The sequence below is a fragment of the Oenanthe melanoleuca genome, chromosome Z, assembly GCF_029582105.1.
Source record: "Oenanthe melanoleuca isolate GR-GAL-2019-014 chromosome Z, OMel1.0, whole genome shotgun sequence".
NCBI lineage: Eukaryota > Metazoa > Chordata > Aves > Passeriformes > Muscicapidae > Oenanthe > Oenanthe melanoleuca.
This window is the reverse complement of record NC_079362.1, coordinates 4,364,507-4,387,936: the sequence shown is the minus strand read 5'-3', so window position 1 is coordinate 4,387,936 and position 23,430 is coordinate 4,364,507. Positions and strand designations below refer to the sequence as shown.

At 36.7% G+C, this 23,430-nt stretch overlaps 1 protein-coding gene across 2 annotated transcripts in view; it reads left to right on the top strand.

Moving 5' to 3' along the window:
- PCSK5 (proprotein convertase subtilisin/kexin type 5) overlaps positions 1 to 23,430 on the top strand; it is a 233,322-nt gene that overhangs the window by 156,423 nt on the left and 53,469 nt on the right. Inside the window, exons 13-21 of one of the 2 annotated variants that reach the window (XM_056514815.1) lie at positions 4,338 to 4,474; positions 9,347 to 9,490; positions 11,227 to 11,329; positions 11,881 to 12,074; positions 13,509 to 13,593; positions 15,586 to 15,683; positions 16,125 to 16,254; positions 17,264 to 17,379; positions 19,122 to 21,296. In XM_056514815.1, the coding sequence (XP_056370790.1) occupies positions 4,338 to 4,474; positions 9,347 to 9,490; positions 11,227 to 11,329; positions 11,881 to 12,074; positions 13,509 to 13,593; positions 15,586 to 15,683; positions 16,125 to 16,254; positions 17,264 to 17,379; positions 19,122 to 19,237 (1,123 nt within the window). In that variant the 3' untranslated portion in view covers positions 19,238 to 21,296. Of the gene's footprint in view, positions 1 to 4,337; positions 4,475 to 9,346; positions 9,491 to 11,226; positions 11,330 to 11,880; positions 12,075 to 13,508; positions 13,594 to 15,585; positions 15,684 to 16,124; positions 16,255 to 17,263; positions 17,380 to 19,121; positions 21,297 to 23,430 lie in introns of those variants that run through there. The other variant, XM_056514814.1, reaches the window with a different exon arrangement.

Here is a 23,430-nt window from a genome sequence, read left to right as displayed (position 1 = left end):
TACTGTGTCTACAGGGTGAAACAATTCTTGGAAAACTATTTCTCCCAACTCATACTCTCTATGTTTTGTTTCATCCATTTTAGCTATTTATTTTATTATTTTTTTTCTTTTTTTTTTTTAACTTTGGGGCATTGATGAATAGATATCCCACTACTGAGCAGCTAGCTGACCAGTGGAGTGTGTGGAGCTCCTCAGCCTGACATGTCTGCAAGTAAGGTGGATGTGTGTAGTTCCTGGGGACAAGTTCTCCTTTTTTAAAGATGGTGATTGCCATACTAGCCACTATTTCAGGCTGGCAGGCATTGTACACTGTTGTTCATGTTACTCCAAACAACTTTATCATGATAGTTCAGAGATATCCATTGTTTCATAAAACTAATTATGATAACCAGATGTAACATGGAAAAAAAATGTGTGCATGCAGATACTTTAAATATGTTTTCCTTTGCTCCACATCCAGAAATTTTAAGTGATCTTCCACATGGAGGTGGAAAGCTTCTGAAATGCCTAGTGTGTTCTCTGACCATTTCTTTTTTTCCCCAAATACTTCAGTGCAGATGGGCAGTAGGGTCTGGCTGAAGCTTTGGTTCAGTCAGTTTGAGCTGTCTGCAGTTTCTCAGGGGCTACATCTCACAGGGAGCTGGTGATTCAACCCTGTGGAGAAGAGCTGCTTTAAGGAGAAAGCTGACCAAAGCTCTTTCAGATACTCATCTTGGGAAGGACCACTTGCCCATGAGGGTGCCAGTTTGTGTCTGGAGCACAACATAACAAGACTGCTGCTGTTGGAGAAGGGAATTCCTCTCTCTTGCCAGCTACTCCACTGCATCCACAGCCAATAGCTAGTGCAAGGTTTCCAGGCTCTGAAAACATTGATAATGCTTAAGATTGATAATCTTGATAACTAAAGAAAAAGGCTCCTTTTGTGTGTTTGCTTCTTATTGTTCATGACAGGTGATGCTGGTGTTGCTGAACAAATCTTTCACTACCTTTTCTCACGTGGAATCCAAAATTGAAACAAATATTTCCAAGCATTTAGGAATTTAAAGATTCTTTGCTGGAAAGCTGACACACTTGTTTGCTGGGTTTTTTAATGCAATTAGAAAGTGGCTAATTGCCTTCCTCGGGCAAAGTTTTGATAACAGATTAATATTTCTGCTTTAAATTATGTTCTTGAAGAAAAAGATTATGCAATTTTTAGGCTGAAGTGGTGGCAGTGGAAGAGACCAAAACTCTTGAATTTGTTTTAAGAAAAATAAGCATTTTATTCTTCACTGTGTAACATATATGCTTATCTAGACAAACATAAGGTATGTGATGAGTATGGCACAAAACTCCTCAGAAAGATAAGAGCAATCTTCTATTAATGTAAAGCTATTCATTGTAAGCAGCAGCTTATAATTGTATAGTCAGCCATGCAGTCACATCCACTCCATGTTGAGTGGTCTGTTTCTAAGAAAGGTCCCCTGAGTAATTGAGTAACAGAACTGGCATTCTTTGTGCTTGTGCTAGCAAATAAGTTTTGAAAATTCAGATGTTGTTAAGAACTTTGGTGTTTGAAAGCATATTACATTCATGAGTACAGGTGTATGATCACAGTCATGAAAAACTATCAGATTATTCTAGTAACCTTGTTTAAGTATTTTAGTCTATAATAATCTGTAATAGTCAATTAGCATCAGACCATGTCCTAAATTTTATTAATCCAAGACAATCCGTGTCATAAGTGTGTCTTTGATAGAAATTCTGACAAATTACTAAATTAAATTCTGGATTGTCTGCATGCTTCGTAAAAGATCCTATGTGTTTCTTTTTGGATAAGGAATGTACAGCTCAACATTTGATCATTTCATTCATTTATTTAACCCCACTCAAAGTGAAATCCCTGTAATGCCTCATGGGTTCTTTGATTTGAGAGTTTAGTGCATAAACAAAGCAAAGCATTTTGTATGTCCAAAATACATACAGGCTCGGAATCAGTATGTTTCTACTTTGTTTTTCACTATTCTTTTGACCTGTCTGTAGCTTTTTTACTTATTTGTAGAAACTTTTGTGGAAACACAGTTCATACATTTAAAGATTCCAGCTTAGACTTTGTGTTTTAAAATTCAAAACTTTCCCAAAGAAGTATTTTTTTTTAAAAATAGCCATTTTTTTCAGAAATAACATTACCAGATTTTCCCCATTGCAGTCTCCTTCTTGCAGTTCCAATCACAGCATATTTTAGGTAACAGTTTTTAAAAACACGGTATGTGGGATTTTTGTCTGTGCCACTCAAAATTACTTAAGATAATTATTTAAATGGAAATCCAACAGCAATTCATAATTTCAAGACAAGACACACATAGTTATATAAAAAGCACTATGGGAAATATCAGACTAATTATAGTAAAAATAAAGAGAAACTCATGTTTCTAATGTATGTATATAGGAGCTCAGTGAATACAAAACTTATAATTGCACAGTACTTGTATAATACTATATAATTTAGTTGCTACAATGGCAAAGATAAATACTGGTGCCTTGTTGCATTGAAAGCATGTTTAGAAAGTAATACATTAGCTATCAGAAAACAACAGTATGGCAATTTGAGCAACAGTTGGAAATAATCTACATTAATCTACATTAAATTGAGCATGCTTGCGTGCAAATTCTTGTTAATGGAACAGGCTGCCCAGGGAAGCAGTCACAGAACCAAGCTGATAGAGTCAAGAGTTGTTTGGACAGTGCTCTCAGAGACATGTTGTAATTCTTGGTGTAATTCTTGGTGTAATTCATGGTGTAATTCTTGGTGTGATTCTTGGTGTGATTCCTGTCCTTCCTAGCACCAGGAGTTGGATTTTGGTGATCCTTCCCAATTCAAGATACTCATGATTCTGTGATTTTATGTTTGAAATGAGAGCACAAAAATCAGGTTTTGGCTGAGCTCTCTAAAGTGCACCAGTCATGTAGGTCCAAACATTTTCCATTGCAAGAAGTGTAGGATACAGACTGACCAAAGCTTCCAGCAAGAACTAGGGCATTTCATTCCTAACCAGTGTGGCAGTTTTTAACAGGAATGTACCTACACAAGTATCCTGTTTTCCTGTTTGCTGAACTTTTGAGAATAAAGCTTGAAACTAGCTTAGAAAAGAGCAGATTCACAGGAATTCAAGTTTAACACTTATTTTGTCTAATGCTAGGTTTTTCTCTGTTTTATAGAAAAGCATTTTCAATTAACTGGATTTTCTACTGTAGACATTCTTGTCTTTTAAAAATATTTAGTCACAGCTATTACCAGTGGAGTTTTCACACATAAAGATCAAATTAAAATAGTGATAAATATTACACACACATACATATGTATATATATGCTGACATGCATACATATCTCTATGTGTATATATACACAAATATATAAAATTACATACATGTGAATATATAGTTATATATATATATTTTAAAGTTGAGCCATGTGATTTTATTGGAGGGAGCAGTCCTACTTTGAGTGCTCTTCTCATCAATAGCTTTGGGGTACCAAGCAACACACTGTGAACACTAAATAAAAGTGCAAATTCTCTTGTGTCTAATCTCCTGGTAGGAAGGGTCCTCCTTCCCCCTCTCACAGGGAATCACAATCACATTTCAATATCTGAAATGGGTCCCTCTATACTAGAAGGTATCATAATTCAGGCCTCAGTTCTAATGTCTTCACTCACATCATAAGTAATTAAATTATGGTTATGGTATTGGTTAGATGAAACTATCAGATGCCATTAGTCTCTCAGTTTTACCCAAACTGAATTCTGTGAAGTGTTTGAAGAGAGTGATGACTTTGTTGTTCTAGGATTGAGGCCATTGTCTCAATTACTTCCTCACAAGAAGTGATGTATTGAAGCCAGTTGTTTCAAACTTAATTGGTTTTATTCAGTTTAAACCCCTTTTAACTATTCCAATCTGAAGCAAAATATTAATGTTACTGAAATTTTCCAACTTACAACTTATTTGTATTTACATCATGCTGTTAAACCTATGAAATTCTGTATTATATGCAGTTCTTCCAAGACTCACAAATCCTCTTAAATAGTAATAGCAATTATGGTACTTTTGCAATGATTTGCTTGCCATTTTCTTTTTCATTATAAAAACATGATGGTATGTAAAGACTCTCTTCCATCAAGCAAAAAGAATTGTTGAATGTGCTTGAAATACAAGTGAGAAAACCATAATGAATAATGTTTGTGAAGGTACAGATGAACAAACTGTCTGATTAGTATATTATTCAATAGTTTGCACACTTGGAGGCATAGCTCCCCAGGAAAGAAAAGTTTGCCTTAAAATAATGTCATCATTTGTTTTAGGCTATTTGATCATTCCATGGAAGGATTCAAAAACTGGGAGTTTATGACTACTCACTGCTGGAGTGAAAAAGCAGCAGGTGATTGGATCTTGGAGATTTGTGACACTCCATCTCAGCTGAGAAATTTCAAGACTCCAGGTAGGATTCTAACATTTATTTGGGCTGTTTGGCTGTTTTCCACCTTTTATTTACAGCTGGAACATCTCACTGGTTTTAGTGTGAAGCTGGAAAGAGCATTATTCTAAGTTCAATTTATCAATGCACTCTTCATTTTTACTATTATTTACCTTTTAAGACACATGGTTCAACTTTTATTCTGAACTTATTTCTGTAGTTTTTTAGCTTATTTTCTCTCAAAAAAAATTAACATATAGATCAGCCTCACTCAATCATTTGTTAATAGAATTGAATGAGAATTTTAATTCTTTATTTTCACTCTGCTTTAGCTGTGTCATGTTCTGATAACCTATCTCAACTTTTTAAAAAAGGTTCTTTGTCCAGCCACAAATCTATTGTCTTATTGCCTGACTCACTAGTCTACATAACATGATTTTAGTTTTTAGGCTTAGTAAACTGGCAATCATAAGCCAAAATTTGAAAAGTTTTTACACAATATATGGTTAATAAGTCCCTAATGAGGACCAAGATAAAATATGATTTTCAAAATTTCTGAGCAGAAAATATCTTCTAGGCTCTGGTAACTTTTTACACCATGGCCAGTGTTATTTAGATATTAGCTGTATAATCATGTGGCTAACTTTAAGTGCAGCATTTTGAACATCTTTATTATCTTCCCCTAGAGCTCTGAAATGAAGCACCAACACTGGCAGTGTTTTAAATTTCACTTTAGCACCACTGATTGCTTCTCACCATAGCTATCCAGTCATGAAAGGTTCTTAACCAAATGATGTTAAATGCACCACTAAATGAAAAAGCAAAGTTTCCAGTACACTAAAAAGGGTGTTTGGAAAAGTAGCCATAGAGTATAAGCAAAACTGGTCAGGGATTCAAGAGGAGGTTTTGTGTTTGTGGTTTTTTTAAATTTTCAGTGCTTTAGAATATGACAGATGGGAGGTATTAAGAATCAAATAAGTAATTTAATTTTATTCAGGTTACTGAAAAGAGACAAAAATCAAGTATTTTACTTGTTATTCCTGACACATCCAGGAACATCTCTGGTGTGAAGGACAAGTTAGGGTAGCTCTTCCCCCTTTGCATGTTCCAGAACCCATTGGTTCATCCCACAGGTGTGAAGAGCAGCACATTTCAGCTATTTCCCTCTTCTCTTCCCTGGCAGACACTTTGCACTGAAAAAGAGATAGCATGGAGCCATTTTGCAAACTTTTAATGTGGGCAGCTCTCCAACTATATTGTACAGTCCTTTTACACCACCAGGACAGTCTCAAAGTGGCCTGCTACATTTCCTGCTTTACACTTCAAGGCTGGTTCCTGCACACTCCTGCACACAACTACATATATAGTTGTATAGGTTTATTGATTTCATACATTTTATATACTCTCTCAGTGCTACAGTAGCTAATCTAATGGAACTGATCTCCTTTCCTCCATCATAACTAAGGCTTAAAGATGCAACTGAGGAAGAAAAGGCACAGCAGGGCTAGGGGATTGGGAAAAAATAGGTCTGCAAAACTAAGGGGTGTGGAGGAAGCTGATCTATGAAAGAATCCTGCTGGAGAGCTTATCCTCTACTTTATTTTAACCACAATGTGAAACACTGCTTGAGACTAGTTTGGTTTTTATGTGCATTTGGTTTTCACAAGGTGCAGTGTGGTTGTGAATTTGGATCCTGGTTCATTGTATACTGTCTAGTAATGTATCCCCCATCTTTCTAGAGAAGTGGTTGCCCTCTGATGAAAGCTGTCCAGTAACTCTTCTGTTCAAAAAGATTTGGAAGTACCTGCCATATGTTAGTGGTGGATAAATTCAGCTGTTTGGGCATATCGGGATTAGTCTCTGCACTGAAGAGAACATGAAGTAAACAAAAGGTGCTTAAACATAATTTATGCCTGGTGCCTCTCCAGTTCATGGTGCCTCTCCAGTTTATCACCATATCCTGCAGTTTATCACAGTGATATCATCATCATGCCTGTTTCCTGTTTGTGTTCTATGCATGTGTTTGCTCAGCTGTTGAAAGGTCTTAAAATTAAAAGATGCCATTTTTCTGTATTCAAATTAAAAAGAAAGACCCAACATGTCATCATATCCCTGCATTGGCAAGGTATACCACATCTGTTACCTGAAAAGAAACTAAGAGTCCAGTTCATAAAAGTAGTGCATGTGATTTCTACATTTAATTCCATAGAGTTTGTGGAGGTGGATATGTTTGCTCTGAAACATTGTGATATATGCTTTCTTCTATAGATACAACATGGGATGTTTGTTAAACATCCTAAATGCAAGCAGGGGAAGGAATATTCTAGCCAGGCTAAATGATGGAATTAGCCAAAAGTGGGGAAAGAAAGATTTTGGCTTAAATGTGCACATTTTTTTTAATTCATTATAGAGGCGTGCACGTAGTATATATACTTAGTTATTGAAATAGTTTCATTGTGCAAATTAAACCCACCTTGAGGCAGTCTTCATTTATTTGCTGGCAAGTCACATGAGTTTTTCTCTTCCTTATTTACTGAACCATTCTTAAAAGGCAGCTGATCTCCTGACATCTACATTACTCCACTTGCTCCCTTTTTGCATTATTATATGTGTCCAGCATAACAATCCTTCCTGCAGTGATCTTCTGTATGTGTAAAATCCAAATACAATATGCTTTGCCTTAGGAGCATCTTTACCTGTGATCATTTGTAGTAAGTTCTTGAAAATACTCTTACTGGTGTTCTGGGAGAAATAGAAAAATTTGGGAAGTTCAGTGAGTTTTGGCTCATAAAAAATGAGGACAAAAAGATCTGAATAACTTAGCAAAACATACTTTTTTAAAATTGCATCCAATGTATGTTTGTATGCTCTAGAAGTGGTTTAAAACACAAAAAAAAAGGGAGAGACTGGACATGAAGAAGCTGTATCTTTGAAAGGTCTGTAGAGGTGACTGCATATCTGATTAAAATTTATCTCCCATTTTTTAAAAAGAAAAGTGCCATTAAGGATACAGCTGGACCAGTCTAAGGAACATTGAGATGTAGCTTGATTCCCACATCTTTAGAGGAAGAAAAGAGATGATTTGGGTCTTTTTAATCCAATGGATCTTTAAGAGTTACATATCTGTGGTTAGGAAAAGACAAATTGAAGGTATATCCAGTTTCACAGCCAAGGTAATTAGCCAATAGTTTGGTGGCAGGTCTGGTAGATTCATCAGCAGTTAGTTTTTAAAATCAAGATCAAATGTCTCTTTGAAGGAAGTAATAATTCAGATATGAAAGGTTGAATGCTACTGTGTGACACAACTGCCACATGATATAGTCTCTGGTTTGTAGTTTCTACTCAAAAACTTGAGCATAGAGCAGTGAAGGTTTCATATGAAGTGTAGAATTTTTTGTCTCAGAAAGATTAAATTGGATTGGCAAGATACATAGAGATTAGAGAGATTCCTATCTTCAGCTCTAGTATAAACTATTTAAAAGAATTTGTTTATGATCTGTCAAGTAGTGTACTTGCCCCTTGTTGCTTACTGCTAGAAGTGTTCATTTACAAGCAGAGAGATACTTATCTTTGTCATGTGGAGGCTACCAGATGACACTGGGGAAAATACAGAAAAACACTTGTAAAGGTCAAATTAATTTGATTGTGCTGATTGAAAAAGTCCAAGTGAACAATATTTCAAGTTACTGAGTATCATTAAAATGAGAGAAGAGGAAGATTGCTTGAATTCAATTTTACATGAGGTAAACTACATTATTTTCTTGGGAAGCCTGGATTACATTTCTCATTAAATAATTCTCCTTATGAGGAGTTTTAATCACAGAACAGCATCCAAAACAGGGTCATTCAAATTCTCCCTGCTTCTCTGATTTCTCTTTATTCTAATGAAAATTTGGCATTTACAACTAGCTATTCCAGCACAGATAAACATAACCAAGATGATGGGCTGACACCAAACTTAGGTTGCAGTGTCAAGTTACATTTTCAAGCAGGGATGTAGTTTTTAAGCATCTTTATTTTAGGCATTATTTAAGGCCTGAGTGCTTTTGCTCTTCCTCCAAATTTATTCACCTGGTAGTATAGTGAGAAAGGTGGGGGCTGAAAGTTCAGTCTGTATTCTGACAGCATGAACTGATGACTTGATACAGCTTTATCACTTTATTCTTCCCCAAAAAATTTACCAGGAAGTCAGATAATGCTTCAGGTGGCTGGACAATTTTTTCTGTTTCACTCAAATATTAAGCGGATAAAATATTAGTGATGATTGCAGGCAGTACAGTGGTATATCTGCCAATTAACTGGCACAAATAAATTAGAAATTATGCTGGTTTGAGGGGGGCTCTGATGTTCTTCCATGGATATTTTAAGAGAAGGTGTTACTTGTTCATGAAGTTGTGTCCTAAAAGTCAATGAAGGGTACTCTTATGTAATCCCTTTCTCAAGTCAGAATTCTGAATGGAGGTACTTAGGTAAATTAATTAATAATAATTACCAAGAAATTAATTATTTGAGCTACTTAGCCCAATTAATAATTACTGTGCAATTAATAGTGTTCTGAGGGGGAAGTCAAATCCAGAGCAAAACCACCTTATGCAGTACCATGTACATTCCAAATAACTGTATGCCCAGATGTTTTGTTTATTGTTTATATTGTTTGGCCCATGGTGCAAACCTTTGCTAGACCTACAAGAAATTGGAGTGCAATCAAAATACAATGTAAAGGTCTGATTGAAGAAAATATGCTTTCTCAGCTTACATTAAAACAACTGTTGCACTTACTTGACAAGCAATGTCTTCCATACTTACTCATAACAACTCGCTTAAAAGTGACATGTTTTTGCAAGACACAGAGAAGAGAAGTAGTTCTGAACACAGCTTTATAACACTTAATTCCAGGCAAATTGAAAGAGTGGTCCTTAGTACTCTATGGAACATCCATCCAGCCTTACTCGCCAAGAAATGATTTTTCCAAAGTGGAAAGAGTGCGCTCTAGTCCAGTTGAGGACCCTACAGAAGATTACACAACAGATGACTATTCAGGTGTGTACATTGGTTTACTCTGTTTGTGCATTTACTGAACCCTTAATGGCTTTAAGGATGACCTGAGAATCTGCATATGTAAAATGTTCAGTGAACATTTTCACCGAAGATGAGAAGTGTTTGTTTCGTAATTGAAAGTTATGTGTTTGAGTTTGCATGCTAGAGTTATATATTTTTAAGGTACACTTAACATGCTATGAAGAATGCACTATTTTGCAAATAAGCATATAAATCTATATATACTTATGCCTGTATCTATGAGAAGAACATTATCTTCTATGTCTGTGTTCCCTGATCCCTGTAGAAGCTTTTCAACCTTGTCATTAGACGTTAGTAGAGCTAGATTTTTGGCACTGCAAAACAAGTCAAGTTGGCAGTTTCTTACATGTAATCCACCATTAGCAGTACCATGTGATGAATCTGAAGTATATCTCTGGCCAGCAAAAAGGAGGACAAAGTTCAATTTAGTATTTTCTGTTATTCCATTCTCCTTTCATAGCATGTCAGTCGCAGTCTCTATTTTAGATGGACAGCTACGGAACTCCTTGTTTTGGTAGGTAATGAAACACTACTATCTCTGCTGTAAAGGGCATTATCTTTAGTTTTTATAAAAGGCAAACCAAACACATTTCATTCAGGAGAAAGCAGTGATCCTGAAAGTTTTAACTTCACCCACACTCATTGTTCACTTGCATGAAGGCAAGACTTGATGCTTCTCTCCTCCCATGGCAAGAAGGATCTTATTGAAAATTGAAAGAGCAAAATCATAGAATATCTTAAGTTGGAACAGATCCACAAGCATTATTATCAAGCCTAGCATGAGTGCAGCTGAGATGGAAGACTTGGGAATCAGCAAGTACTAACTGAGATTTTTGTAGCATGTAGCAGCAGAAAACATGAGGACACTGGTGTTTGGTTCATTGGGTCATGGTAGCCACTTGGACCAGTTGATACCCACTCAGGAACCAGAGTAGCCACTGAGCATGATATTCATCTTTTATGTTGTCCTTCTTTTTGTACGTTATTTTGTTAATCATTCCTAATAATGAATTATAGAAGTCTTTGCACATTTCCAAATGAAACAAGGATGCCATACTTGTTTAAAAAGCTTGCCTTTTTTTCTGAATTTTTAAATTCAAATCAAGCAGGTATTCATGAAACCTGCCAGTCCAACCATCAAGGAGCCTCTCTGGCAGTCATACTCTCAACACCTGAGCTGGGACCATGGCCCCTTCACAGCTACACCCCCCACACTCACACAATCAGACCAGGTCTCCTCACTAGCTCTACTCTAGTTTTCCTATAGCAGTCTCAGACTTCCCAATCCTTAATCTTGGTGCATAACAGAATTTAAAAATAACAGCTTGAGCTGAGTGCCTCTGTGGGGAGACCCTGCACAAGGGAAACCTTGGGTTTTTATACCCTTACAGTTTAAGTGCATGGAAGTCTCAGGGGCTTTGGCTCTTGCTGTGTCTCTGCATGTCCAGTCACCTGGCTGGTGACATAGGTCCTGTGTTGTTTTTTATGCAAAGGGTCTGCACAGCCTCTTGCCTGGAGCTTCTGCTACCCAGATCTCATCTTGAGCTCACAGTGCAGGTAACAATCTGAGCTAGGTCTAGTACTCAACACAGGGAAACAGAGTAATTTCACACTGCAATAAAATACTTTGTTTTAAGGTGTTCCTTGAAAGAAGAGTTTTAATTGCTTTCCCCCTCTGCATTCTGTTTTTATTACAGGTCCATGCAATGCAGAATGCAGTAAAGTAGGGTGTGATGGGCCAGGACCAGATCATTGCACTGACTGTCTGCACTATTACTACAAATCTAAAAACAACACAAGGTAAGAGAAAGAAAAAAAGACTTTACTTCATTGATTTCTTATATATATCTTAACTTTTTTCTTCTCTTCATTGCAGTCATGGATAATTCATTTTCCCCGATTTTGAAAAATTTTCTTTCGAGTTAAAAAAACCCCCAAGCCCTAGCTAATCAGGATTAAAAATGCAGCTTTGAAAACCCTTTTCTGATTATATCCTCACCTCTTTTTTTTTCTTTTTTTTTTCCATAAGAAGCTTTCTCTGTATATATATATATGTATTTCTAGCTACTACAGAGGATGTGATTAAGTGAACAAGATAGGGAGATTTTACTGAAAAAATTATGCTGTAGACTGTCTGACAAGACATTTGCTGGTGAGATAGCATGTGTAGGGACACAAATGCAAGAGAGTCAGCTTAATGCAGTGCTTTGAAGGGTTATTTGTTAGTAAACACGTGGTCATTAGAAAAGCAGCAATGCTGAGAAATACTTCTGCTTTGCAGTCATGGTCCAGGAATGTGGTGGCAGGTTATTTCATTAACAATTCTGCCTTCTCTTCCCTGCTGTCTGCAGGATCTGTGTTTCGACCTGCCCACCTGGTCACTACAATGCAGACAAGAAACGATGTAAAAAATGCTCACCCAATTGTGAAACGTGTGTTGGAGGCCATAATGACCAGTGCATGACCTGTAAATCTGGCTACTACCTGAATGAAGTAACCAATAGCTGTATTACCTCCTGCCCTGATGGGTTTTACCTGGATAAGAGTTAGTATTTCATGTTGGTTTTGTACTGTGGGCTACACAATGTGATGTGGGGAGGTTGCTGGAATGCTCATGGGCAGGAAAAGTGTATGTTGCTCTCTTATCCTATTCCTTTTATTAAATTTTTGCCAGGTGTGTTCCAGAATGTCCTGACTCATCTTCCTTTATTTTAAAAAGTGTACTTATTTGCAGGCTGTCTATTCAGCTGGAGTAGCAGTAGCAGAACCAGGGCAGTTCAGGAGCAAGTCAGCTGAAGGACAGAAAAGGTTATCACTACTTGGGAAAGGGACAGACAGCACCCATTCTGACCATGACTCCCCATTCAGCCAGACTACACAGCACCATAAGTGAGAGCTGAGCCCCTGGCCATGGCCAATGAACCAGAGCTCTAGTTAAAACAGGCTCTTCAGGTGTAACATGGTTACAAATAATGGTGCTGACAGACCTAAGCACATCCAGAGTGGTGTTACTTCCCAGGAGCAGTAATCCATCCAAAGCCATGATAGGTACCTGCATTCAGCTTCCTTTGATTGCCAAGGGGATTGTCCATGTCTAATTTCCCACTCTGGCTAGTAAAAATGCTTAAATGTTCAAACATGCTTAAAACTACAGTGACTTTTGTTATCTTTAGACACTTCTTAGAAGTGAAATATATTCTCAGGAGCTTTGTTCATCTAGGTACCTAACCTTCTGCTTTCTCCAGCATGAAGCTGTGTGTTTGTTTTTGAGAATTAGTAAAAACAGGTCCTACTTGAATTTTTCCATGTTCATTGTGTGAGAACTACAGTAAAGAGAACTCTTTTCCATACAAATTAAGATGGATAAAGGAAAATTTAGGATTAAATGGGGAAATAAAATTTTCTTCTCTGAAGGATATATGTCACTGCATAGAAAAGACATAAAGACAGCAGGGCTGAATAGAGAGAGACATTTCCTAAAGAAGGGATCTCTAGAGATAGAAAGACAGTTGTTAAATAATTTATGTATTTACTATGTTATCAGCAGATCTGTTGATGCAGATGTGTCTTTTAGCACCAAATCAGGAAGACAGGACTGCTTGCATGAAAAGGGTAAGATTGCAGGACAGTCTCCAGAACACGTGGCAATCATTAGTGCATGTCACTGCTATGTGAGAAGGTGACTTAAGTACATATTATAAATAATGAGTGTAAATTTTAAATGTTTATGAAAAATTTTAATGGCATTAAAACATATTTTTCTCATGGTGCAACTGTAACTTCAAATGTATGGAAATATTGTAGACCATTCAATATTTGATGGAAAAAGCTAATGATGGGCAGAATTTCAGTGTTTTGGTCTAGTTTGATGTTGATGTCAAACTAGAAAGTAGTAAGTCACGCAATAATATATTCATACAATTTTATCAAACAAAACTGACCAAGCTTTTGTGGGCTGTTTTCTTTTTTTCTCTTGTAGATAAAATTGTTTGTCGAAAATGCAGTGAAAACTGCAAGACCTGTGTTGAATTCCAAACCTGCACAGAATGCAGACATGGCCTAAGGTAAGGAAATTATGTATGTCTCTAAGCATAGTGTCTGAAGAGGTAGACAGGGCTGTAGATACACAATGAAGAACATCAGATAGCTCTTTAACCTTGCATGGCTCTCATTTCATCTGTTTCAACATTGTTTAGTCTGTAATAGTGATCCTGTGTGCCAATTTGGCTGACAGCAGATTTTTAGAAGGCCTTTCATTTGAGGTAATGGCCACATTTGTGTGGCAAGCTGGCTTCTTCAGTTTTTGACCTACAGTATGTCAGGATAATTTTAGAAGTAGAGCTAATGTATCATATTACTTTCTCTAATTCATTCATGTGGTAGTTAGAAACTATTTTCTTATCTTTCATTTCTTCATGTATCCAGTCATTCACTTACCTCAAGTACCTGAGGCTCAATTCTATTACAGTACAGTGATCATCTATTTTAAACAGCAGGGGAGATTTTTTCATTCAGAGGGGAACTTAATTATTCTTAAAAATTATAGGTAAAACATACAAAGCAGCAATACACATTCAAAGCTCCTTTATAAAGAATGACCTTTTGATACAAGTAGCAAGGGTCAAAAATCTTATAATATTCATGACAGACTGTATGCTGGCTTAGTGCCACAAAAAATATGAAGTCAGTATTCAGTATCTGTAGGCATTCTTTTGAATACAAGTATTGTGTTATGGTTTAACACTGAGGTTTCATGTGCCATTAAAGTGGATTTTCATCTCTTAGTAAAAGCTGAACATTTCCTTCTAGAACATCAGTAGCTGGATTCCTTTACTGAAATTGAAATATTAAAAAAAAAATTTAAACCTAACCTTCATATTTTCTTGTGCAATTTTAGCAAATGGAGAGTCATCATTTTTTAAAATGTGTGGGTATAGCAAATAAATGGAGCCTTTCAGGACATGCATTTCATATTCCATAACTGTTCCATACTTTCTGCATTTTCTTGGCAGAGGTATCAGTGAGCAGGGTCTTACTTGAGTGGGTCTTGAGAGACCTGGATTCCAGATTTACTCCATTACTGGCCCATTAAATAAACTTGGACAAATTATTTTCCCATCTGTAATAACACGATAATGCTATGTCCATTGCAAAGCTCTTTGAGGTGTGTCATTGAGGAAAAACAAGAGAAAAGCAGGGGTTGTGAAGTTTTGTTGAATTGCTAGTTTATTTTCTAAACTGGAACTGAAAAAACTGGGACTCCTGAAAATTTTTGGTGGGGCTGAACTTACCTGGGTGTTGCTGGATCCAATCTGTAAAAACATGGTTAGCACCCAGAGTGGGAAACCCCAGAGCAGATGACCATTTTTAGAGAAAATGTTAAATTGGATGAGTCTTGAGGTTCCACAGGAGATGGTAAACAAGCCAGAGAAGTCCTAGTTTAAAAAAATAATTTCAAACCAACAAATAGACAAATCCCAAACCCCCAACAAACTGCTATAGGCACCATATAACATGAAAGCAATAAATAGCTATGTTAAGGAATACGTGAAAATATGACTCTTTATACTATTTCTTTTCCTCTGTTACTTACATTTTTGTGCTCTCTCAAAAGTGCCTGCAGGCAGAGTACCTCCATCTGTAATTTCAGCAAATCTCACAAGCCCCACAGAACTGACATTCAGTTGACAAGTCTCTTAGCATTTTTTTTAATGCTGACCCCATGCCAAATTCCTCATGAATAATTGCATTTTATATGCCTCAATTTTTAGTGCTGCTTGTCATTGTTAATTTTTTGTCTGTCCCCTATTACTTGGTAGCATTTAGAAAGAGTTTGTAAACAGCTTCTTTACTTCACCATGGGTAAAACTGCTTTGCATTCCCTCTTTAAGTGGCTAGTGTCTTTAAATTTATGGAATTTGGCCAGTGAAGGAAGCTGATGAGTTATAATATATGGGTTGCTCTTTGATTAAAAGAGAATGACTGGATTCTGCACAAGCTTCTTGTCCTCTGCTGCCATTACCTGTCCTGTGCTTTGTTTTTCCTTTTTACAATAGTTTGCATGGCACCAGATGTGCAGTCCGCTGTGAAGAAGGAAAATACCATAATGGCAGAGAATGTGAACCATGCCACCGTTCCTGTGCAGCCTGTGCAGGTACCCCACTGACATTTATCTGCATAATTTTCATTACTGTATGATTTTACCTCTGATTTTATTCCACTATATCACAGTTACAGTATAACATGATTGTTTACATGTGAATCCTTCATCCTCTTAGTAGCTTTTAATTACATTTTAAGTATGGCAAACTTCTTTCAGATAGCGTAGAAATCTAGGTTTTTAATTGAAAGAGTTCATATATTCTTCCAGTTTTTTCTTTGTTTCTTTTTTTCCAATTTATTTTTTATTTTAGTAGAACTTACTACAGCTTCCAGTAATGCCTTCCGTTTTCTTCCCAGGATGGAATAATAACTGGTAGATTTTGTGGGAGCTTTAGAACTGCAGTCATTTATTTCAGAAAAAGATACACTGAAATGATGTAATTATTTATTTTAACAATGTACCTACCTTCTAACAATTTCTCTTTGGACTAAGGTGCTGGGATAGATGCCTGTATAAACTGCACACAGGGTTACTTTATGGAAGATGGAAGATGTGTGCAGTCCTGTAGTAGTGGTTATTACCTTGATCACTCCACTGAAAGTGGATACAAAAGCTGCAAAAGGTATGATCACTGGCTGATGTATCTGATATTTGGCTGTATATTAGCAGTTACTGTGTTGGAAATGATCATACTAGTTAGAAGATGAAACATTACTGACTTCAAAACATACAAAAAATACTTAATGCTAAGTAAATGAAGGAAAATATTATTATTCTTATTGTTATTGATATTATTATTGTTATTATTACCATTATTATTACAATTTTTATTACTATTATTGTTATATGATTTATATTCATACAGGTCCTATAAAACTTTTTTTTTTTTTATTTGTGTGTGATTTTCACTTTAAAACAGCCTGTAGTGAGCATGTAAGTAGATTTGCATAAAAGTGTAAAATTTACAAATCTGACAGAGGATCTGCACTTCTTAATAGCAAACAAAAATAATCAAACTATGGGTTTTTTCACTGCAGTATTCTAAACTACTGTCCAGAATATCTTATCTGACTCAAGTGTACAAATGACTGGATAAATCTTGGGCAAAGTAGTGCTGTGCAAAGAACATTTTTTGTATTCCATACTTTGTTAAACAAGTATCATTTGTTGCCCTTTGGAACCATTTATTATTGACTCAGATCCAAGTTCAGGGCATGAAACACTGTGTGTTTCAGTGGATTCCATATAAAAAGACAATCAATACAAAAGATGAGGGAGTGAGATGGGTGATGAAGGGACTGGTCAGTCATTTCTGTCCTGTAGCTTTAGTTCATGCCTTTCTGGCACATGTATGCACCATCAGCTTGATACTTTTGCTGATTATGTATGCATAGTTCCAATGCACTAGAATAATGCAGCTGTGTAGTGAAAACTCTGCAATAGAAGCTGATGGAAAGAAGCAGGACTGAGTTGCAGGGGTAGTCAAGCATTATCATAATCAGTAGTAATAGTATTACAGTACCTTGTACCTTTAGAAAGAACAAGCAAATCCTTTGCAATGCAGAGGAGGTCTCCTCTGAAGTCTTGCATTTGGTGAGGCCAGAAGACCAACTCCTGCCATTGTCTTCCAGGTGTGATGCCAGCTGTTTGGATTGCAGTGGCCAAGGAGACAGAAACTGTACGAGCTGTCCAAATGGGTATAACCTAGACACTGGTGTCTGTGTCATTGGAACAGTGTGCAAGGATGGTGAGTGCCAGTCTCTGAAAAGATCCATTTCATCATTTACAGCTTCTTCTTTTATATGTATTGGGTTGGGTTTGGCTGCTTTTCTTCTTAAGTAAGGTCTGCATTACTTTTTAAATTGCTCAGGTGTATGAAAAGGAGAAATTTACATTTGCATGTCTTAGCAAGGTTTGTCACATTCATTTTACCTGAATTTTCCTAAAGTAATTTTTCCCCTTGCCAACAACCTACTTTTCCTTCCTTAGCTCTTGTTCAAAAGCCATTGGTTTCAACAGATTTTTATATGAGGACCCTAGAATACTATTAATAGAATTACATTTATCTGTCTTACCATTTTAAACTATGAAAATGCTGGTAAGTAAAAAATTATTTAAAGCACCCACAGGATTTTTTTGACTTGCTTGAAAGAGTAGTGAAAAAAAAAAGGATTCTGAAATACTATTTAGGGTGGAGATTTGAACTTCCTCCAAATCCAGTATGCAACCAAGATAGCCTTCTTATTGCATATGATTGGCTTAACTATTCATTAATATTAATTCCTTTTAAATGTCACAATTACAGAGACACTTAGATAACACTGTGCTTCCCTAAAAATGTTACCATGTGAATTACTTTCAAATAGAGCCCAACAAGTGCAATCCAACTGGAAAATATCAGAACAAAGTCTGGGAAGATACCCGACATCAGATATAGTAGAAGCTAACAGTGACTCTTGGGTCCAACTTATTTCCACTGGATTTACTAAGAGTTAAAGAAGACTTAAAAAAGAAAAAAGAAAGAGTACAGGTTTGAGTCTTATTCCTGTGAACCTTTGCACTTCTTCTTGGAATATAGGCTTCCAAATTTCAAAAAGTATCATGTTCATTGTTTACATTGCAGATACTGGTAAGCTAGTGATGAGCCCTCTTCTGTCTGGACATTGGAAGAGTTATTGTCTAAAGCAAGTACAGAAGAGGACAGATGTAGATAGACAAATTAAGAAGTGTAATGCTAATATGGTATTGCAATTGGTTTCTGCAATGCAAGCGTTTGAGGTACCAATTTGGTCTTTTATATATGGCTGAGTAAATCCATCTCATTGGTGCATGTGCAGCCTCAACACACACACCATAGTTCCCGAGGGTGAGCACGCCCCATCTCAGTAGTGGCACCACCATTCTTCCAAGTGCAGTTCCCTTGGAAGGGCAGCACGTGGATGTGCAAGGCTCCAGGCAGTTGCAGTGCACCATGTGTTCTCAGCAGTCTAGGGTAACATGGAAAGGCCAGGAGAGTTTGGGCTTTTTTTTTTTTTTTTCTGTTAATTTACAAAAGCAGAGATGGTCTCATTTCAATGCCTTACAGTCAGGTCACTCTACAGGATTTGCATTTCTGTTGAGAATGTTTTATTCTTTTTCTGTGGTTTGATTATTTTATACTTTTCATTCATAAAAATTGAGAGCAAATTCCTTTGCTGTGAATATCACTGTGTTCTAATTATTCTCTTTCTAATCTTTTTTTCCTTTTCATAAATGGATACCAATCATTCCCTGTTGGACCACACAATATCTCTTCCTGAAAAAAAAAAAAAAAAATCCTGTTGACTGAAATTCCTCTTGATGGACCAAATTTCCTACTTGCTACCTGCTCCTGAATGGTCTCTTCAACCAAATCTGCATGTCTGACCAATTAAACCTTCCTCCATTGTACACGCCGTGCTCTCCAAACCTTCAACCTCCCCTCCTTCTCTTGCTGCTACCCTCTGGAAGCCACGGAAGAGTCCTGGGCCGAGGGAGGATTCTGTATGCTGGTGAAAAAGAACAATCTCTGCCAGAGGAAAGTGCTTCAGCAATTGTGTTGCAGAACATGTAAACAAAAGGGGTGAACTGACACCTCCCAGCATTCTCCTCCTCCTGTAGACTTACAGATTAATCCGTATTACTGAAAAAGGAAAAAAAAAAAAAAAATTAAAAAAAATTTAAAAAAAAAAAAAAAAAGAAAAAGAAAGCAAGCCACCTTCTTTCTCCCTCTCCCCCCTCTTTGTCTGGGGAGATGGTGAACTGTTTGTTGGAACTTAAATGGAAAAACTACAACACGCCTACCTTTCATAACTGGGTGTCTAGAGCTGAGCATCCAGGATCACAGAGTCAGTATTGTGTGACCAAAGCATTTGATGCCAAAATTAACATTTAACTCTTGATTTGATTTCCTGTCAACCTTAGGATTATTCCTGTTTTTTGAAGGTTCTTTTTCTTCCCTTCTTTCCTGCTTCTTTCCACTTCAAGATGTTTAAAGAGTGTTTCAAGAATACAACACAAGTTTACATGGATTAAAACTAAACAATACAAAAAAATTTGCATTAGTCTTTTTTTGTGCTGTATGTATTGACAGGGGGAACTTGAGTTCCTGAGGGGATCAGAAACATCATTAGTGCAGGACTAAGTTCTGCCCCTTTTGTAACACTATTTTTAAAAATGGAAAGTAAACATTTCTGCACACATTTCTTTCTTACTTCCTCTGCTGTATGCTATTTTTTGTATCACATTCAGTATGTATATATGTTTGCCCAAAATGTGGTTTTGGTCATTTAGATTACATTTTTAGACAGGTGGCTTATTAACAGATATGCTAGGATTTTTATTTTATTTTTTTAAATTGTCAAAGCTATTTCAAATAAACATAAGAAACCCGTTGTTCCTGTAGCAGACAAATTTAGAATATACTACTTCTCTTGATCTGCATAAGTGAGAGTAATGTATATGCTCAGAAGTTGGAAAACATTGCTAACATGTAAGAAGTATTCATAAATTATTGTTGTCTTGTAATGTTCATTTAAAAAGGGGATATTATCATACAGATATGTGGAACTATTTCATAGTGCCCATATGTAAATGCCAGTGTGACTATATACGACAGGATGTGTTTACAGGACTGGATTTATAATTGTGCCAAATACACCTCTAGGAAAAATTGCTTATAGGGCAATAAATCAGTGGTTCTCTTGGAGCCGTGATGGGCCTGAATCTGCTTTTAACTGCTCATAGAAATTTCAGCAGGAATAGTCCTGCTAAGTCAAGTGGAGTTACCTCACTGTAAAATGGTCCTGAGTAATAAGAGAAGTGGCCCCAGCCTCACTCTTTTTATACCCAGGCACGTGGCTGCCAGTAAAAATTTCTGTTTAATTTGTCTTCTTCAGCTTCACTCAACATACTATTCAAAAAACAGGCATTTCACAGAAAATGGAAAATTGAACTTCAAAGATACTGTTTACTGGGGATAATACTTAAAACATGCAAGTGTCTTTCTCAGTTAGTTTTCCAGGACATACAAACAAAATGGATTTCAGCTGTTCAAGCACGTAAATCCTGGAAAATAAAGGGGATCAAAAATGACTGTGGATGTCAAACAGACTAATTCAAACCTTTAGAGTTACTGTCCTCTTTAGCAGAGAGCAGATAAACTATTTCAGCCTGGTTCAGTATGACAGAGTGCAGTCAAGCTCCTTTGGTGCCCATTACAAATTTTCTGATAAACATTCAAATTTCTGTAAGTTTAACTACTAGTCTGTTACTGCCTCATTTCTCAGTATAACGTGTTTAAATAGAACATAATGCTTTCAAAGTTTAAGTTAATATTATATATGTTATATATAAATATATATTCACTATTGAGATTTAATTATGTAATGGATTGTAAAGAATCTGTTTGGATACTTACAAATGTCTCTAACACTATAATAGAGAAGAAATTAATAACTTTGTTTTCTTTAAGAAAAACTGACATTGTTTTAACAAAATCCATTTTTACTGAAAAAAATACTGTACATGTGTAAAATGTTCAGTTGGTATTTGTAAAATAGGGTAGTTCTGTTGTAATTGATACTGGCCAAAATCAATGTTATTCCATATTTTATTTTTTCTATTAAATTAACCTAAATTCCTGTTCTTTTGGTCTGGAAAAACATGTTGATCCATATGTTAAACATCTTTGTTGAAGGGTGTAGGTAGCTCTGTGGTATAGAGCACTTAGATACCTGGGTGTTTAATTTTATTACAGACTTCTTCTAGTTCAAGTGATGGAGTTTATGATTGCAGAAATACCTGTTTTACGTGGAGATCACCTTTTGTGTAGTAACAGTACAGCCATATCTGAACCCAAATGGTAACAATGTTGACTTCCTCTGACCTGTAAGGGTTTGTGATGGTTCTAATCTGTTACGTGTTCAGGATTAAAAAGCAAATTTAAGAAGTAAGGTTTGATCCTTGCAGTCATGCAAAGCCCCACAGCCTCAGTGGAGAGCAAACCAGCAGTTTTCCCAAGGGGTCAGATGTTCAGACACCATTGGAAGCACATTTGAGGCCATGCAAAGAATTTCCTGCAAGAAAAAACCCACCACTTTTTGGCCTCAGACATCTTGTTGTCACTGACCTGGTTTAGCATGGTCTCAAAACAAGGAGTTAGTCATCATTCCCACAGTTTCCCTGTCAGTCCCCAGAAGCTTGCATATGTGGGATGGCACATTCTTAGCAGTGGTTTGGTGAGACCACACCTGGAAAAAGGGTTGCTTACAGTGTTCTGTGAAGAACTGCTTGTTTCAGCTCCCACCTCACCTTTATCTTCCAGATGAGCAGACAAGTGAGGATAAATCTGTGTTTTAGGCAGAAAAACAGAATTTTATGGTGTCAGCTCAGACTCTTTGATCATCTTTGTTTGTTACACTTAATAGCTGTTGTCAGAGACATGCAAAATTTGTAAGCAGCCTATAGCTATTACTTGTTCTAGAGGATCACTGCAGCAACAGGATTGCAATTGAAAGAAGGTGATTTGTTCCCAGCTGCAGGGTTTCTGACATAAGTGCTCCTCCCTCTCTGATTCAACAAGTGGTTTGGTGTGTTCAGTATTTGACACTGTTAATGACGCTCAGAAAGGATACAGACCATTTCAGAAAGATGAGAAACTACTAAGTATGAATAAAATAATAATTTTCCCTATGTCAGGAAAGATTGGGTGTGGCATCACTTTAAATCTATTCATTGACTTCATTTTATTTATACTGCGAGTCAAAAAGCAATGAAAAATTGAAGATGTCATTATTAGAACATGATGTTTCCCAGTTCATGTTGATCTAGGAGAACCCTTGATTTAAATGCAAACTGGACACATCTAAACCCTTTGTTCTCTAAAAGTCCCAAAGGCTTTGAATAAAGACAACTGTAGTCAAAAAAACAACAAAAAAAAAGTAGTCACCATGCCTCAGACCTGCAGAACATCCTGCAGAAACGTGTTTTGTGGGGGTGTCATGTTTCATTTTCTGCAATGGAGTTCCAGCCTTAGTCCCTTTTTAGCTGCAGCTCTTCACCTCAGCCACACACCAGTGCTGTAGGATCAGGAGCCAGAAGAGGTCAGTGGAAATGTTGTGCTTCTGACCTGCAGCTCCTGAGACATTTGGCTCAGCCCCTGCCTACCCACACACACCTGCATCCACTGGCACTCCGTGCCTCTTCCTGGGCAGGCTTTGCAAACTGCCCCTCTGTGAAGCACACTGTTTTCTAGCAAAGATTTCCCTTACAGACAATCCCAATCTCTGTTGTGGTTGCAGCTTTCCGATGTCAGGTCAAGTTCCCTGCCACTGAATCTGTTGTGTAAGAGCAGGATGCTGCTTGTGCCACATTGTCAGATCATCAGAGGTTTGACAGAGGTGTGAATAAATATATACAGGTTTATTCATACCCTGTATGCAGAAGCACTGGAGCTATCTGCAGCAATTCACCCATCACTAAGTGCCAGTTACAACTCTTGATGACCAAGATAATTCTCTTTATAGCCATCTGTTACTTTTTAATGAATATATTTAATTAACTGAACGGTTGTAAGAAGGCCTATTATAAATTCAAGATTCCTAAAAAGACTTTTAAGAGATTGCTTGTATGAGTCAAAGCTTTTAATCTGCAGTGCAACTCACTGAACAATAACTTGTCTGTGATCCATTGCCATGCTTTATACTTATATTGGATATGCCATTGTGCTGTCATTGGTACAGAATGAACCAAGAAAAGTTTTGCCATTAGATGTTTGTGC